The sequence below is a fragment of the Mustela erminea genome, chromosome 7 (assembly GCF_009829155.1).
Source record: "Mustela erminea isolate mMusErm1 chromosome 7, mMusErm1.Pri, whole genome shotgun sequence".
Classification (NCBI taxonomy): domain Eukaryota; kingdom Metazoa; phylum Chordata; class Mammalia; order Carnivora; family Mustelidae; genus Mustela; species Mustela erminea.
The window spans coordinates 26,780,972-26,799,273 of record NC_045620.1 but is presented as its reverse complement, the minus strand read 5'-3'; the positions used below and the strand labels follow the sequence as shown (position 1 = coordinate 26,799,273).

Genomic DNA, 18,302 nt, shown 5'->3' with positions numbered 1-18,302 from the left:
ATGAAGCTATTTCTGGTTCTCATTATTCTGCAGTTTGAGGTACCAACAGGTAACTTGTCCAAATGTACCATAAAATCCTAGGAGATATTACTGTTTGTAGGAGTGGGGTCAGGGCCCTTGAGATTGTTGATATCTTGCCAATATCATCAAAAGTACCCAGTCTCCTTAAGCCTGTGTCTTAGAAGAAAGTATTTGGGGAGGTAAGAGGTAAGAAGACATCAGGGCTGTACTCTCAGACATCCTCTCCAAACGTAGGCATGAGCCCAGCATCTAGAATTATCTTTATAATGTTGAATACAGTTTTCATTCAGGAACCCTACCATCTGTTTTTCCATTTAAACTCTGCCTTTACAACAGTAATGAGAAGAGCAAAAGCTTTGGAATCATGTAGATGTGAGGTTAAAATGTATCTTGATCATTGATTCATTGTATGAACTGAGCTAATTATTCCCTTTTTTAAAGATTTATTTATTTATTTTACAGAGAGAGCAAGAGCATGAGGAGAGGGGTGGAGGGAGAGTGAGAGAATCCTCAAGTAGACTCCCTGCTGAGTGCAGAGCCCAGCACAGGTTCAAATCCAGGACCCTTAGATCACAACCTGAGCTGAAACCAAGAGTTAGATGCTCAATTGAGTGAGCCATCCAGACACCCCTGATTATTCCCTTTGAATCTAAGTTTTCTCATCTGTCAATTGAGTATAATGACCCAGTTTCATAATGATTGAATTTCATATGAGGAAATGTCTTTGTTTTCCCTTTGTTCCAGGAGCTTGTCCAAATTTGTGTACAAGGGCACATAAAGAATGTGAAATAGGGGGACGCCTGGGTGGCTCAGTTGGTTGGACGACTGCCTTCGGTTCAGGTCATGATCCTGGAGTCCCGGGATCGAGTCCCGCATCGGACTCCCAGCTCCATGGGGAGTCTGCTTCTCTCTCTGACCTTGTCCTCGTTCATGCTCTCTCTCACTGTCTGTCTCTCAAGTAAATAAATAAAATCTTTAAAAAAAAAAAAAAAGAATGTGAAATAGGTGATCTAGGACCTCAGTGCAATACTCCAAATAGGTGACAGTTTGGATCTCTAGGGAGATGGGTACACATGGAATTGAGTTTGATCCGTGGGCAACACATTTATCTGAGATCAAAAAGGAGGATGGAGGGCGCCTGGGTGGCTCAGTGGGTTGAGCCGCTGCCTTCGGCTCAGGTCATGATCTCAGGGTCCTGGGATCGAGTCCCACATCGGGCTCTCTGCTCAGCAGGGAGCCTGCTTCCCTTCCTCTCTCTCTGCCTGCCTCTCTGCCTACTTGTGGTCTCTCTCTGTCAAATAAATAAATAAAATCTTTAAAAAAAAAAAGGAGGATGGAGAGAGAGAAGGAAAGAGAGATTGAGACTGAATCCAGGAGGATCATGGTCATGAAGACATAGAAGCTGAATAAGGGAATTTCTCAGCAGCATTTATTGCTGAGACCCATGAAGTCTTGGCCTTGGCAAAGGGAGATTTCTACTCTTCATATAAGTGAGTGTGAAACCCTATTTCTCTCTTAACTTAAAAAGTCCTGTTTGTGGTACTCTTTTAAAAGTTAACTTGTCTCTGAATAGTGCTGTGGTGGCAAGTTGGTACTCTATGGGGACACTGAGCTAGAATAAGGCTGAGGGAGTGCTGACTTCGGAGTATGGAAGACAGAGTCAGATTTTCCAGAGTCCAGGAGTGGGACATAGCTCCAATTGATAACCATGAATTGTTCTCTCTTCCTTTTTGTCATGTAAGTACTAATGTCCTCAGAGCCAACTGAGTTTCGGCTAGGAGCATGGACTTTTGATGTTCTTAATTTGTTGGATGATTTTCTTTTTTAAGATTTTTATTTATTTATTTGACACAGAGAGAGAGAGAGAGAGAGAGAGAGAGATCGATCACAAGTAGGCAGAGAGGCAGGCAGAGAAAGAGGGGGAAGCAGGCTCCCTGCTGAGCAGAGAGCCTGATGTGGGGCTCGATCCTAGACCTTGAGATCATGATCCCAGCCGAAGGCAGAGGCTTCAACCGACTGAGCCACCCAGGCACCCTTGTTGGATGATTTTCAAGGAGGAGGCTCTTAACTTTCTCTTATCAGCATAAGGTTCACTTCGGAAGCACAGGAGGCCAAACCTGTGGGTACCACATACTACTTCTACTCTGTCTTAGAAACTAATCTTCATTCAATGTTTCCTGTGCACAGATACAGCATGCCCCAGAAAATGCTTTAGTAATATAATAGGCTACTGCTGGAAGAAATGTGAAATGGGGGAAATATATGAGGTGGCATGTCTAAATGGGAAATTATGTTGTGTAAATGAAGTCAAAATAAAAAAACACAAGAAAGCTCCAGAGTCACCCTTCTCTTTACCACAGCCTGATGGGAAGATAGACTATGTCATTTTACCCACCACCACACTTCTCACAGTGCAACTATAAATTGAGCATTTGCTTCACTGGTCTCCACTCTTCCTAAATCAAAAGTACCACCTCCTTTGACAGCCAGGAGTAAGAAATTTATCTACTTCTTCTGTGAACTTGATTCTCCATGTAATAAAATTTTATGCTTTTCTCTGGATTTATTTATTAATGTATTCACTCATTTTTAAAAAAACACTTTAACTATAAATGGATAATCATGTTCCAGGCATTATACTGGTAAGATGGGTGATACAGAGATGAAATGAAAATGTTGGTATAAGTGGGAGTTAGCTCCTCCATTTTCTATATTTCATAGCATTTCAAGTACTACTCCTCTTTTAAATGAAGTTTCTTGGGTGTAAGCAGATCTAAATGTCCCAACTTTGTGTGTGTAGGATGAATAAGGGTATTGCTAACAACTGAGAATTCATTAAAAGAAGGCAAGTCATTGGAACATTTCATAACGTTTATTGGCCAGCTCTAATGGGCAGTGATGATACCTAGTGATAATTCCAATACAGGTTTCCCCTACTATCCAAAAGTAGAGCGATTCTATGAGAACATTCATAGGCCAGAATTGTGTAAAATGAAGAAGCACTTACCATGAATTTATATCATGGAAAATTTTTTGAGTGTTCCAGACCCGAAAAATAACCTCTTAGGCTTTTCTGATACCTTAGGACACATCTTGCTAAGGGATGCCCAAAGTAAGTCAAGATAAAGCAATGATGCTCACAGACACAGCTCAAAGCTATGGTGGCTTGGTGCTGGGATGCCGAGTACAGTCCTGGGGAAGGAGCTTGGTGAGGCCACTCTTGCTGCTCAGAGTACCCACGGCCTCTGTAATGGTTTGCTGCAAAACATACACTGAGTGCCATTTTTGCTTTTTGGCATTTTATGCAAAAGACAGTATCTTCTTCAGATTTCTTGCAGGTAATGAAAAAAGGTACTAATGTGGGTCTTTTGTAAAAGTGAAGTGGTGTAACTACAAACTTTAAAAAAGCAGGGGATATCTATACATCATATGAAGCTTATTTAATGTGTGTCCTCCATTTCCTTTTTAATAGCAATCAGACCACTCAGTCGACACAAGTTTTAGACAATATTACTCTTAGAATCTTGAAAACATTACATATTCAGTTGTTTGTTAACACTGTGAAATCTGCAAGCTTTCAGTTATAATAAAATCTGAGGATCTAATGTGAAATGCAATGACCATGGTTTAGAACACTGTATTGTGTAATTAAAATATGCTAGGACAATAGAATTTAAATGTTCTCACACACACACAAAAAGAAAACCAAAAACCACCAAGTAAATATGGGAGGTGATGGGTGTGTTAATTAACTAGATGGGGAGGGAGTCCTTTCATGACATACACATATATCAGAACAACATGATGTACCTTTTAAATATCTTAAAGTTTGTGAGTCAGTTATACCTCAATGAAGCTGAAAAATAAGTAAATAAATAAATAAAATACTATGAAATTTAAAGCCTTATAAATGAGAGAGACATATTTAAGAAGCTCCTCATGAGCTAGATAAAATCTTAGTAAGTCACGATGCCCTCTAGATGAACAGAACAGAACATTTTGTGGTACCATCCACTGATGTTGCTTGGTTAAGGTACTGGTCATAAATAACCTTTGCGGAGCTACCTTTTGCTCATCTGAGATAACTCAAGGGGCCTTATTCCTCCACGTACAGCTCACCATGTGCATCTCATTTCACTGGGAGGACAGGGAGACAAATATTTAGATAGCTATGGCAACATTTTAAGAGCCTACAAAGACCTTCCTTTTAGTAGTTGTGGCTTTTAAGAATCTTGGAGAAGTGTATAGGAAACAAAGACCAGACTAAATAATAGAATTAGAAATTGTTTGTTGATGAATTCACCATGGAAACTAATCTAGGACTATTTCAGTCTAATTATCAAGATACCCACATAAGAAAGCCCTTTCTTTATTGCAACACTTCATAAGCTCCTCTTTTTCAGTCTTCTATCTCTATGGGTTACCAGAGGCATTTTTAAGTAGCGTCCATTTTGTCACTATGATATGAAGATGGGTCTTGCCCACTGTCTTTAATTTACATGTGTCCTCTACTCTACACGAGTCCCTTGATAAATTAGATAAAAGAATCCATTTTGGCTTAGTTAGTATGAGATCAACCAGTAAAGTGTTGCAGAGTCAGGGAGAGAGGTATAATGAAAGGAACAAACAAATTAAGCTTTGAATTCTGCTTTGAATGGGTGGAACTAATCTTTGCTTTGACTTTTCCTTGTTATCCTTTTTATACCCCCTTCATACTCACAGAAGAGTGAATGCGGTCAGTATTGATAGGCACATGTTTTTTTGGTTGACTTTATTTTTATACACAAATTTAAATTGAAATCCTATATTTTTATTATATACCTTTCTGGCACAGGCAGTATTATTGGTTATTTTTCTCAAATCTTTTTTAGGACATCTTTCAAAATCTTATTCATTGGACATTTTGAAATTGCTGGAATGTTTCAGATAGATTTTTCTACTAAGTCGCAGCAGTTGGGATCACCCACCTTTTTGGGGGTCTTGGATAATGCTCATGAAAGGTGCTGGAGATTAAATTAGTTATTTTATATCCACACTCATACCTTCTTAGAAAATTTGCTCAGCCTTTCTCAGGGAGCTTATTTCAATGGGCTCCAGCAAGAGAGTTGAAGGCCAGAAAACCTTATTATTTTGGCTACAAGTAACTGGACCGGGATGGATGACAGATGTGTACATAGAGATTGAACTTCTTCAGTTTTCCAAGGTGGGTCCTGGTAAACTGATGAATAGGAAAAGATGGAGGGAAAGAGAGAAGGAGTGAAGGAAAGTGAGAGGGAGGGAGAGAGAAGGAAAGTGGGAGAGGGAGAGAGATTTCTAGTTACTGGTTCTAGTCCTTTAGGCTTCATGTATTTGCTAAAATTTCTTATAATTAGGTCCTTCTTTTCTAAAATGGGCTTGAGTTGGTATATGTTTCCTATGACCTCATATCCCAGATATGAAAATTATATGTAGGGAAAGTTTTCAGGCACAGAGGTACAAACAGGGTTTGCTCATTAGTAAAAATTAATTAGTGAAGAATAGGATAATGACAGTGGCAGTGATTCAGACCCACTTCAACAACTAGTTTTAGAAATTCCCAGGTACTTAATAGAGGCCATGTTCAAAGCAACTTTATGATGATATTTTGTATTCACATATAAGTTCTAAGTTAGCTTCATGTACTTGGAGACACTTAGGAATATGTAGGTACTTATTACCTCATTTTGGTACTTTTCAAACTTTTAAAAAATAGCTAATAAATATTAGGAAACACAATTGGGTTAGTGGAAAATAATTATAAGGGATAATAATTCAGATATTAAAAAAATCCTTCCAAATAATGCATGTCAGATAAATATGAAAAGCCCAGATGTCTTTATTAAAGATTTTTTTTTTATTTGACAGAGAGAGATCACAAGTAGGCAGAGAGGCAGGCAGAGAGAGAGAGAGAGGAGGAAGCAGGCTCCCTGCTGAGCAGAGAGCCCGATGCGGGACTCGATCCCAGGACCCTGAGATCATGACCTAAGCCGAAGGCAGCGGCTTAACCCACTGAGCCACCCAGGTGCCCCAAGCCCAGACGTCTTTAAATAGTATTTCCTGAGTCCAAGAATCAGGATGAGTAAGACTTAGGCACATCTGAAATCCCTATCTAATGGAAAAATGGAAGCACAGAAATGATATGATAGCTCTCTTTGAGCATTTTTTTTTTTTTTTTTTTTTACTTTCAACCGGGTAAAAGTTGGAAGGCGAATTTTTTGTAACTTCTACAAATTAAATTACAATTTGTAGTGAAAGTAAAATATAGTTAACCAATTTGAAGTAATAAAATATAAATTTAGCAATGTATCTATATCCTTTGGTTAAGAATAGAAAGTTCCCTCCATCTTCAAAAAAACATTTTAAGTAACATGCAATTAATGACCAGCAGACACACAGAATATCACCCAGAGTTTGCACAAAACCTATCTTTATTTGTGTGTGTGTATGTGTGTATTTTTTCTTTTATTCACATATATTTTTTAAAATTTATTTTCAGCGTAACAGTATTCATTGTTTTTTGCACCACACCCAGTGCTCCATGCAATATGTACCCTCCCTAATACCCACCACTTGGTTCCCCCAACCTCCCACCCCCCACCCCTTCAAAACCCTCAGGTTGTTTTTCAGAGTCCATAGTCTCTCATGGTTCACCTCCCCTGCCAATTTCCCCTCAACTCCCTTCTCCTCTCCATCTCCCCATGTCCTCCATGCTATTTGTTATGCTCCACAAATAAGTGAAACCATATGATAATTGACTCTCTCTGCTTGACTTATTTCACTCAGCATAATCTCTTCCAGTCCCGTCCATGTTGCTACAAAAGTTGGGTATTCATCCTTTCTGATGGAGGCATAATACTCCGTAGTGTCTATGGACCACATCTTCCTTAACCATTCATCTGTGGAAGGGCATCTTGGTTCTTTCCACAGTTTGGCGACCGTGGCCATTGCTGCTATAAACATTGGGGTACAGATGGCCCTTCTTTTCACTACATCTGTATCTTTGGGGTAAATACCCAGGAGTGCAATGGCAGGGTCATAGGGAAGCTCTATTTTTAATTTCTTGAGGAATCTCCACACTGTTTTCCAAAGTGGCTGCACCAACTTGCAGTGTACCAACTTCCCACCAACAGTGTAAGAGGGTTCCCCTTTCTCCATATCCCCTCCAACACATGTTGTTTCCTGTCTTGCTAATTTTGGCCATTCTAACTGGCCATTCTAATTTTGGCCATTCTAACTGGTGTAAGGTGGGATCCCAATGTGGTTTTAATTTGAATCTCCCTGATGGCTAGTGATGATGGACATTTTTTCATGTGTCTGATAGCCATTTGTATGTCTTCATTGGAGAAGTGTCTGTCCATATCTTCTGCCCATTTTGTGATATGATTGTCTGTTTTGTGTGTGTTGAGTTTGAGGAGTTCATCATAGATCCTGGATATCAACCTTTTGTCATTTGCAAATATCTTCTCCCATTCCGTGGGTTGCCTCTTTGTTTTGTTGACTGTTTCCTTTGCTGGGAAGAAGCTTTTGATCTTGATGAAGTCCCAAAAGTTTATTTTCGCTTTTGTTTCCTTTGCCTTTGGAGACGTATCTTGAAAGAAGTTGCTGTGGCTGATACTGAAAAGGTTACTGCCTATGTTCTCCCCTAGGATTCTGATGGATTCCTGTCTCACATTGAGGTCTTTTATCCATTTTGAGTTGATCTTTGTGTACGGTGTAAGAGAATGGTCGAGTTTCATTCTTCTACATATAGCTGCCCAGTTTTCCCAGCACCATTTATTGAAGAGACTTTTTTCCACTGTATATTTTTTCCTGTTTTGTCAAAGATTATTTGACCGTAGACTTGAGGGTCCATATCTGGGTTCTCTACTCTGTTCCACTAGTCTATGTGTCTGTTTTTATGTCAGTACCATGCTGTCTTGGCAATCACAGCTTTTTAGTAAAGCTTGAAATCAGGTAACGTGATGCCCCCAGTTTTATTTACCAAACTTTCAAAGAAGAAATAACACCTATTCTCCTGAAGCTGTTTCAGAAAATTGAAGCAGAAGGAAAACTTCCAGACTCTTTTTTTTTTTTAAAGATTTTATTTATTTATTTGACAGAGAGAAATTACAAGTACACTGAGAGGCAGGCAGAGAGAGAGAGAGAAGGAAGCAGGCTCCCTGCTGAGCAGAGAGCCCGATGCGGGACTCGATCCCAGGACCCTGAGATCATGACCTGAGCCGAAGGCAGCGGCCTAACCCACTGAGCCACCCAGGCGCCCCCAGACTCTTTTTATGAAGCCAGCATTACCCTGACCCCCAAACCAGGCAAAGACCCTACCAAAAAGGAGAATTTCAGACCAATATGACTGATGAATATGGATGCTAAGATTCTCAATAAGATCCTAGCAAACAGGATCCAATAGCACATTAAAAAGATTATCCACCATGACCAGGTGGGATTTATCCCTGGGCTACAAGGATGTTTCAACATTTGCAAATCAATCAATGTGAGAGAACAAATTAATAAGAGGAGAGAGAAGAACCACATGGTCCTCTCAATTGATGCAGAAAAAGCATTTGACAAAATCCAGCACCCGTTCCTGATTAAAATGCTTCAAAGTATAGGGATAGAGGGAACATTCCTGAACTTCATAAAATCTATCTATGAAAGACCCACAGCAAATATCATCCTCAATGGGAAAAAGCTTGCAGCCTTCCCGCTGAGATCAGGAACTCGACAAGGATGCCCACTCTCACCACTCTTGTTCAACATAGTATTAGAAGTCCTAGCAACAGCAATCAGACAACAAAGAGAAATAAAAGGTATCCAAATTGGCAATGAAGAAGTCAAACTCTCTCTCTTCGCAGATGACATGATTCTTTACATGGAAAACCCAAAAGACTCCACCCCCAAACTACTAGAACTCATACAGCAATTCAGCAACATGGCAGGGTACAAAGTCAATGTGCAGAAATCAGTGGCTTTCTTATACACCAACAATGGAAATACAGAAAGGGAAATTAGAGAATCGATTCCATTTACTATAGCACCAAGAACCATAAGATACCTGGGAATAAACCTAACCAAAGAGGTAAAGGAACTGTACTCGAGGAACTACAGAACACTCATGAAAGAAATTGAAGAAGACACAAAAAGATGGAAGACCATTCCATGCTCTTGGATTGGAAGAATAAACATTATCAAAATGTCTGTACTGCCTAGAGCAATCTATACTTTTAATGCCATTCCGATCAAAATACCACCAGTATTTTTCAAAGAACTGGAAGAGTTGGAGCAAATAATCCTAAAATTTGTATGATCCAAGCATTCTTAAGCAAGGTGGTCTTTAGGTTCCAGGTGTTTGAGTTCCTTCTGAACTTTTCCTTGTGATTGAGCTCCAGTTTCAAAGCATTGTGATCTGAGAATATGCAGGGAATAATCTCAGTCTTTTGGTATCAGTTGAGTCCTGATTTGTGACCTAGTATGTGGTCTATTCTGGAGAATGTTCCATGTGCACTTGAGAAAAATGAGTATTGTTTTAGGGTGGAATGTTCTGTATATATCTGTGAGGTCCATCTGGTCCAATGTGTCATTCAATGCTCTTGTTTCTTTATTGATTTTCTGCTTTGATGATCTGTCTACTACTGAGAGAGGCGTGTTAAGATCTCCTACTATTAATGTATTAATATCAATATGACTATCTTGATTAATAGTTTTCTTATGTAATTGGCTGCTCCCATATTGGGGGTGTGCATATTTACAATTGTTAGATCATCTTGGTGGATAGTCCCTTTAAGGATTATGTAGTGTCATTCTGTATCTCTGACTACAGTCTTTAGTTTAAAATCTAATTTATCTGATATGAGAATCACTACCCCAGCCTTCTTTTGAGGCCCATTGGCATGAAAGATGCTTCTCCATCCCTTCACTTTCAGTCTGGGTGTATCTTTAGGTTCAAAATGTAGACAACATGTGGATGGGTTCTGTCGTTTTATCCAATCTGCAACCCTGTGTCGTTTTATGGGTGCATTTAGGCCATCCACATTGAGAGTGATTATTGATAAATACATTTTTATTGACATCGTGTTACCTTTGAAATCTGTCTTTCTTTCTGTAGATTGTCTCTATATTTCTATTCAATGATATTTTTAGGATTTTTTCTCTTTTATAGAACCCCCCTTAATATTTCCTGCAGTGTTGGCTTGGTGGTTGCATAGTCTTTAAAGCCTTGCTGGTCTTGGAAACTATCTCTCCATCCATTTTGAATGTCAGTCTTGCTGGATAAAGTATTTTTGGCCGCATGTTCTTCTCATTTAGTGCCCTGCATATATCTTGCCAGCCCTTTCTGGCTTGCCAGGTCTTTGTGTACAGGTCTGACGTTATTCTGATGGGCTTTCCTCTGTACATAAGGAGCTTCTTTGTCCTAGTTGCTTTCAAGAAGGTCTGCCTACAATTATAATTCTTCATTCTTACTATTAGGTGTCTTGAGGACTTTCAAGAATCTATAATCTTGGGGGGAAACTGTTCCGCCTCTAGTACATGAACGCTGGTTCCATTCGTGAGATTGGGAAAATTTTCATGGAGGACTTGTTCCACTATATCTTCTAAACTTCTTTCTTTCTCCTCGTCTTCAGGGATTCCAAAAATTCTGACTTTGGAATGTTTTATGGCATCATTTATTTCCCTGATTCTGTTTTTGTGGCTTCTAAGCTGTTTGTTCCAGGTTTCCTCCTGATCCTTTCTCTCTGTTTGTCCTCCAGATCACTAATTCTATCTTCACTCTCAGGTACCCTAGCTTTTAGAGAATTTAGATTAGATTGGAACTCATTGAGAGCATTGTGAACCTCATCCCTGGTGGCTTTCAGTTCTGCCCTAATCAATTCTGTTTGGTCATCCATGGCTTTCTCCAACCTAGCTGTTGCCTGGATAATTGTTAGCCTGAATTCTCTTTCCGACATATTGTCTATGTTGATAGCCGTTAGCTCTGTTGCAGAAAGTCCATCCTCTGTATTTTTGTTGTTGTTGGGCATTCCTCCTCCTAGTCATTTTGGTGGGAGATGACTGAACAGATGTAGCTGGATGTATCGACTGTGGTGCAGTCAAGGTGCACCCTGCAATGCTTCTGAGCAATCAGGATTCCCCACCCAAATGAGAGAAAAAAGAAAAGAAAAAGAGAGAGAGAGACAGGAAAAAAAGGGAAGATAAAAGAGAAGGTTCAGCCCAAATGGGCCCCAAGGTAAGATTTATGAAGTATACAAACAAAAACAGACAAACAAAAAAGACTGATAAAAGTATATGACAAGAGAAAAAAATGTATATATATAAAAGCAAAAAAAGGAAGAACCTCATCAAAAAGAACCCCAAGTATAAGATTTATATACCATCAGGACAAACATAAATACACAGAAACACTGGTGGAAGAAAAAGATGGGAGAGTGGTTATAAATTCTCAGTGTGTGAGAGGAAGGTTATTTTGATTCTTCCTGGGTGTATCTTGATATCTTTGTTAAAGGACTCAACTTTCCTAAGATAAAGGGGGATTAAAAATTGGTTTACCTATAGGGGTAGCATTGATTGGGGAAAGGGGATTACCTTGAAGTTTAACTCTATATGAATATTAGAAAATAAAAATAAAAAAGAATAAACTAGAGTAAACTAAAATTTAAAAAAAATTTAAAAAATAGAAAAGCAAAAGAAAAACACGGGTATATATATCAAAAAGTTCAGGTTAAAAAGTTATTATGGAATTTGATGTACTGGACATCTCACTGTGATGGTAAATAGGTAAAAATGGTAAAAAATTACCTATATAAAGAAAAATGAACCAGAATTGTGGGAACGAGTTAAAAATAAAAGTTGTATCTATGAAGTAGTGGTGGTGGTTCTCTTGTCGTCTCTTTTTTTTTCTTTTTTTTTTTCCTGGTTGGTTTTCTGGGGGAGGGGCCTGCCACGTGGGTTTTCAGTCAATGATGTTCCCTGAGTTAAGTCCTCCCACCTCCCTCAAGGGGGTGGGTTCTGAGGAAATTGGTTTTTCAGGCTTTTGTTCTCTGGAGGTTTTTATGTTTGTTCATTTGTTTTCTCTCGCCTTGACAGCTTTTGATGGTTTTTGGAGGTTTAGAGGAAAGCAAACTGCACCCCGACCTCCCTTTCAGAGAGAAACCTCAGTCTGCTCCCCTGTGGATGCTACAGAGCGCATAAGTTCCCCCTCTGCTGCTGGCAGAGCAGGTTCTGAGTCGCGGTCCCTGGGGACACAGGAGCTCCTGCTTGTACCCAAAACAACGGCAGCGGCAGCTGTTTGGGCTGCTCCAGACCTCCAGAGAGGTTCCAAGCAGCGATCACACACTGAGATTTTCCTGCTGGCCTGGGCTGAGAGTGCCTGGTCTTTCTGGGTCTGAGAGCACCAGGCTGGTGCCTGCGTGCACCTCTCCCAGGGGGTGTGTGTGCGGGGTGCGCGCATCTTAGGCTCTGATAGCATGGCGCCGGTCTAAGAGCACCAGACTGGGCCTTCTCGCACCTCTCTCAGGGGAGGTGTGGGCGCGTGCGTCTCAGGCTCTGATAGCACGGCGCAGTGTTCTGCCATATGGCACGGCTCCCAGCCCCTCACGGAAACCGGACCCCACATGTTCTTGGGCGCACTGGCGGCTGAGGGACCAAGACCTGGTTTCTCCATTGCATTCTCTTTAGTTCAGTGCCAGGGGTGGCTAACCTGGGTCTGGGGACTTAAGCCCCTGTCCCTATTACCCCGATTCCCACAATTTCCCCCCACGATCCTTTGCTCTTTTTGAGTGCTTTCAACCAGACTCCAAGTTCATGCTGGTCCCCAGATGCAGGGCACTCTCATGCTGGGGTATTACTTTCCAATTGGTCACCTCTGGTGGCTCCCTCCCCCTTTTGTTTATCTTCTCATATTAGTCCAACATTCTCACTCTGCTTTACTTGCCCACTGGCATCTTCTGCCCCTGTAGAGATCCAGACGTGTATAATTCTGATCTCAGGCTGATTTCTTGGGTGATCAGAGTTCTTTGGTAGGTAATCAGCTCACTTTAGGGTACAGGTTGAAATGGCGCCTCCTCCTACTTCCCTGCCATCTTGTCTCCCCATCTTTATTTTAAAAAGTTAAAAAGTGTACAGTGAATATTAGACATTATTCAAATTAAAATCTTTGGGGCTTCAAAGGACACCATGAAGAAAGTGTAAAGGTAATTCACAGAATGGCAGAAAATTTTTGCAAATCATTTATCTGATAAGGGACTTGTATGTAGAATATATAAAGAATTATTACAACTCAATAATGAAAAGACAACCCAATTAAAAAATGGACGGAAAATAACCTTTATCTTTTTGCACATTGGGCCAGCTGGTAATGCTGGGAAGTCAATACATTGTAATCTGCTGTCACTGTTAGGGATTTTGGCTCTGTGGAGCAGGACCTTAAAGATAGCCAAAATGGAGGAAAATGGTGATAATGAAAAAAAAAATGGCTGCTTTGGAGGCCAAACTCATCAAATTGAGTATGATTTTGGTGATTCAATTTGCCACGTGATAAAACTTTAAAGGCACAGATCAAACCAGATGAGGGTTGGTTACCTTTAAATATAATGATAAAATTCATCTACCTATTTAACTTTAATGTAATAGTGGAAGCACTGAGCAAATCAAAGGCAGGACTCATGGAAATAAATGAAGCTAAAACTAAAATCAGAAGTTCACCAAGCAAACCTTACCCGCAAGTAATGGATAAGTATAAAAATGATGTTAAAAAAAAGGATGTGTTTACATTAAAAGCTTCCCAACTGATTCAGTGCTTGATGACATAATAGTGGAAAGGGATAAAGGTCAAATACTAAATATTCAGATGAAAAGATCATTGCATGCAGTATTTAAGGGATCAATATATGCTGTGTTTGATAGAATTGAATCTAAGAAGTTTGTTTAGAACCCCTGGCCAAAAGACAGGGACTTGACTGCTTCAGAAAGAGAAGTAACAGAAGCAGAAGAGGAAGAGGAAGGAGTGATTGGGTGGCTCAGTTGCTTAAGCATCTGCCTTCGGCTCAGTTCATGATCTTGGGGTTCTGGGATTGAGTTCTGTGTTGGGCTCCCTCCTCAGTGGTGAGTCTGCTTCTCCTTTTCCTTCTCCTTCTATGATCTCTCTCACTTTCTCTCAAATAAAATCTTAAAAAAAAAAGAGGCAGAAGGAAGAGAAATAAAAGGGGAAGGGAGAGGAGGAGAAGGATGCCGAGGAGGAGGAAGGTGGGGAAGAGGAGGAAGACGAAAAAGAGGAAGAAGAAAGAAAACAAAGTGAAGTAAACTATATGCTAAACAAGATCAAGAAGAAAAATGAAAGATAGCAGGAAATGCTGAAATGAAATCTCTAGCAGAAAGGATTGGATGGAGATAAATCATGAGAAACCATGTGTGGATTCTGAGAAACAAACTGAGGGTTTTGGAGGGGAGGGGGATGGGGGGTTGGATGAGCCTGGTGGTGGGTATTAATGAGGGCACAGATTCATGGAGCACTGGGTGTGGTGCATAAACAATGAACTTTGAAACACACACAAAATTAAATTAAAAAAAAAGTATTGGATGCTTGCTGAAATTTTGGGGGAACTTAGATGATGAGACCTTTAGAGAAGATTTGCGCATCTTTCTCTTAAATCATGGTGAAATAAAATGGATAGACTTTGTTAGAGGAGCAAAAGAGGGAATAATTCTACTTGATGAAAGAACTAAGGAAGCATTGGATAAAGCCAAAGGTGCAAATAACGGTAATGTACAATAAAGGAACAAAGAAGTGACCTGGGGATGGGGCACCTGGGTGGGTCAGTCAGTTAAGTGTCTGCCTTCGGTTCAGGTCATGATCCCAGGATCCTGGGATCAAGCCCCACGTTGAGTGTTCTGCTCAGCGGGGAGCCTGCTTCTCCCTCTGTCTCTGCCTGCTTGTGCTCCCTCTCTATCAAGTAAATAAATAAAATCTTAAAAAAAAAAAGTGACCTGGGATGTACTAAAGGAAGAAATGGAACAAGAAGCATTGAAAAAACTCATAAATCAGCAAGAATCCCTAAACAAAAGGAAGCCTAAAGGTCTCAGATTTAAAGGATAAAGAAAAGGAAATAAAGCTGTCTAGGATGGGTAAAGGAAAAGTTCAGTTTCAGGGCAAGAAAATGAAATGTGATCACGATTATGAAGGTGATAAAAATGGGGCAGCTGGACAAGGAAAAAGAGCAAGAAAAGAAACAGACAAGAACGTGCATTGAAAGAACAGAAAACACAAAATGGTGCTGGAGACTGGCAGTTTAGGAAACAAAGTGTTTATTCATTTTATTTTTAAAATTTTTAAATTATTTTTAACTTTTTATTTTTTTAGTTTGAGATGTGGTGTTCAATAATTTATCAGTTATGTATAACACCCAGTGCTCATCATATCATATGCTCTCCTTAAGGTCCATCACCCAGTTACCCCACCTTCCCTACCACCCCTCTAGCAATCCTGTTTGTTTCCTATAGTTAAGAGTCTCTCATGGTTTTTCTCCCTCTCTTCCCATTCAGTCTTTAGTCCTTTCCCCTATGATCTTCTGTGCTGTTTCTTATATTCCACATAAGAGTGAAACCATATGATAATTGTCTTTTTCTGATTGACTTATTTCACTCAGCATCATTATGCCCTCCAGTCCCACCCATGTCATTGTAAATGGTAAGCATTCATCCTTTCTGATGGCTGAGTAATATTCATTTTAATTAGATTTTAAGTTGCTTTTGTCTTTGGAGGCTTTTATTTCTTTAAAAATTATTTATTTATTTATTTATTTTTAAATATTTTATTTATTTATTTGACAGAGAGAGAGAGAGATCACAAGTAGGCAGAGATACAAGCAGAGAGAGGGGAAGCAGGCCCCCTGCTGAGCAAAGAGCTGGATGTGGGGCTCGATTTCAGGACCCTGGGATCATGACCTGAGCTGAAAGCAGAGGCCCAACCCACTAAGCCATCCAGGCACTCGTCCTGTAACTTTCTTTTCTTTTCTTTTTTTTTTTTTTAAAGATTTTGTTTATTTGTCAGAGAGAGAGGGAGAGAGAGCACAGGCAGACAGAATGGCAGGCAGAGGCAGAGGGAGAAGCAGGTTCCCTGCCAAGCAAGGAGCCCGATGTGGGACTTGATCCCAGGACGCTGGGATCATGACCCAAGCCCAAGGCAGCTGCTCAACCAACTGAGCCACCCAGACGTCCCTTGGAGGCTTTTAAAAAGAAAACTGAATTGGGTCCCCTTTAGTGTCATTTGTAAGAAAGGAAAACCTTTTTTGTTGTTTAGTGTGTCTCTTTTTGTTATCCAAATGAAGATTAAAAAAAAAAATGTGGGGCGCCTGGGTGGCTCAGTGGGTTAAGCCGCTGCCTTCAGTCCAGGTCATGATCTCAGGGTCCTGGGATCGAGTCCTGCATTGGGCTCTCTGCTCAGCAGGGAGCCTGCTTCCCTCTCACTCTCTCTGCCTGCCTCTCTGCCTACTTGTGATCTCTCTCTGTCAAATAAATAAATAAAATCTTTAAAAAAATAAAAAATAAATGTGTGGGGGTGCCTGGGTGGCTCAGTGGGTTAAGCCTCTGCCTTCGGCTCAGGTCATGATCCCAGGGTCTGGGATCGAGCCTCGCATCGGGCTCTCTGTTCAGGAGGGAGCCTGCTTCCTTCTCTCTCTGCCTGCCTCTCTGCCTACTTGTGATCTCTGTCTGTCAAATAAATAAATAAAATATTTAAAAAAAAATGTGTGGCTCTGTTTGTGTTACTTTAAATGATTCAAGTATCAAAAAGACTCTTCCACTAAATTGCTTTTATAATATGAGAATGTATTTGTACAAACTAATAAACATATACCATGTGAAAAGCAAAAAAAAAAAAAAAAAGATGAAAGATCTGAGAGACATTTCTCCAAAGAAGATATACAAATGACCGATACACACATGAAAAAAATGCAACATCACTAGTCATCAGATAAATGCAAGTCAAAACCATAATGATATACCATTTCATACTCACTACGATAGCCATAATCAGAAAGGCAGATAATAACAAGTTTTAATGTGCATGTAGAGAATCTGGAACACTCATACCCCGCTGGTGGGATATAAAATGGTGCAGCCATATTGGGAAACATTCTGGTAGTTCCTCAAATGTTAAACAAAGATTTACTATATTATCCAAAAGTTGCACTTCTAGTTATATATGCAAGAAAAACGAAAACATACTTCCAGAGATTGTACATGAATGTTCATGACACCATTATTGGTAATAAATAGCCCAGGTCACATGCTTATACCCTAGGAGCTACTATGGATTGTACGGACCCATTCCTACAACTAAAATAAGAATTGTGTTGAAAAAGTGTTGAGAAGCCAAAAACCTGATAGTTGTCCATTACACCAGTTTTTAGATAAGAATTCAGGAGCAGTACCTCTTCCTTTCATGCAGGTGCAGCTAGGTAGATTTTCAGGGACAGAAGCAGAGTAATTGGCCTAGACTTAGAGATACCACTAGAGACAGTACAGGTGTACAGTGAGAAGACACTGCACTATAACCTACAGTACTTGTTTTTTGAAGAAAACAGGGAGACAGTGCTCTTGGTTTACAGTTCAAGGAAAAGATCAATATTTCTTAGGGCAATGTCTCAGCTACAGAGCCATCTCAGCCCTGATCACACCACATCTCCAGCTATAGAGAAGATATAGTCTCCTTTCCCTCTAGGAATGGGTTTAAGAGAGGGAGAGAGTAATTTGGGGCATGCAATTGTAGCAAGTCTGTGGACTGTAGGTGACTTGGGTGACTGTATTTTAAGGAAGCAGGATCAGTACCGTCTATTGTCAGTGAAACAAAGGAGGATTTATATATGATTTCCACAGACTTACTGTGTACTCTGAATGTAGGATCCTGTTGTCCGCTTGGTGTGTTGTCAGGATCTCACTGAGCTTCACTTTTCAACTATATGTGCCATAATTGTTAAACTGTACCACTGGTTCAATCCATGGCTTCCAGAACTCATTTAAGGGGCTTAAATCAGAAGCTGGTGTTGTGATAATGAGACAACACAAGGACACATACTATCCTTCAGGAAATGACATTATTGTCATTCATTTTCTCATGTCACTGTGGGCTGAAACCATAAAGTCATCCTCCCTCCCACCACATCTGTTGGGCTCCCCGCGGAGGGGAGGAGGCGCCTGGGCCAGCCGGAGGCCTCTCCTTGGGGCTGAGCGGGATGGCGAGTGTCGCGAACCCGGAACGCACCCACAGAAGACACCGG

General features: G+C 40.3%; 1 protein-coding gene across 1 annotated transcript; it reads left to right on the top strand.

The window, feature by feature from the left end:
- DEFB128 (defensin beta 128) lies at positions 1–2,444 on the top strand. The gene is made up of 2 exons (XM_032351097.1): positions 1–49; positions 2,209–2,444. Exons 1-2 carry the CDS (start codon positions 1–3, stop codon positions 2,442–2,444), a joined length of 285 nt encoding a protein of 94 aa, XP_032206988.1.
- Positions 2,445–18,302: the final 15,858 nt, after the last annotated feature.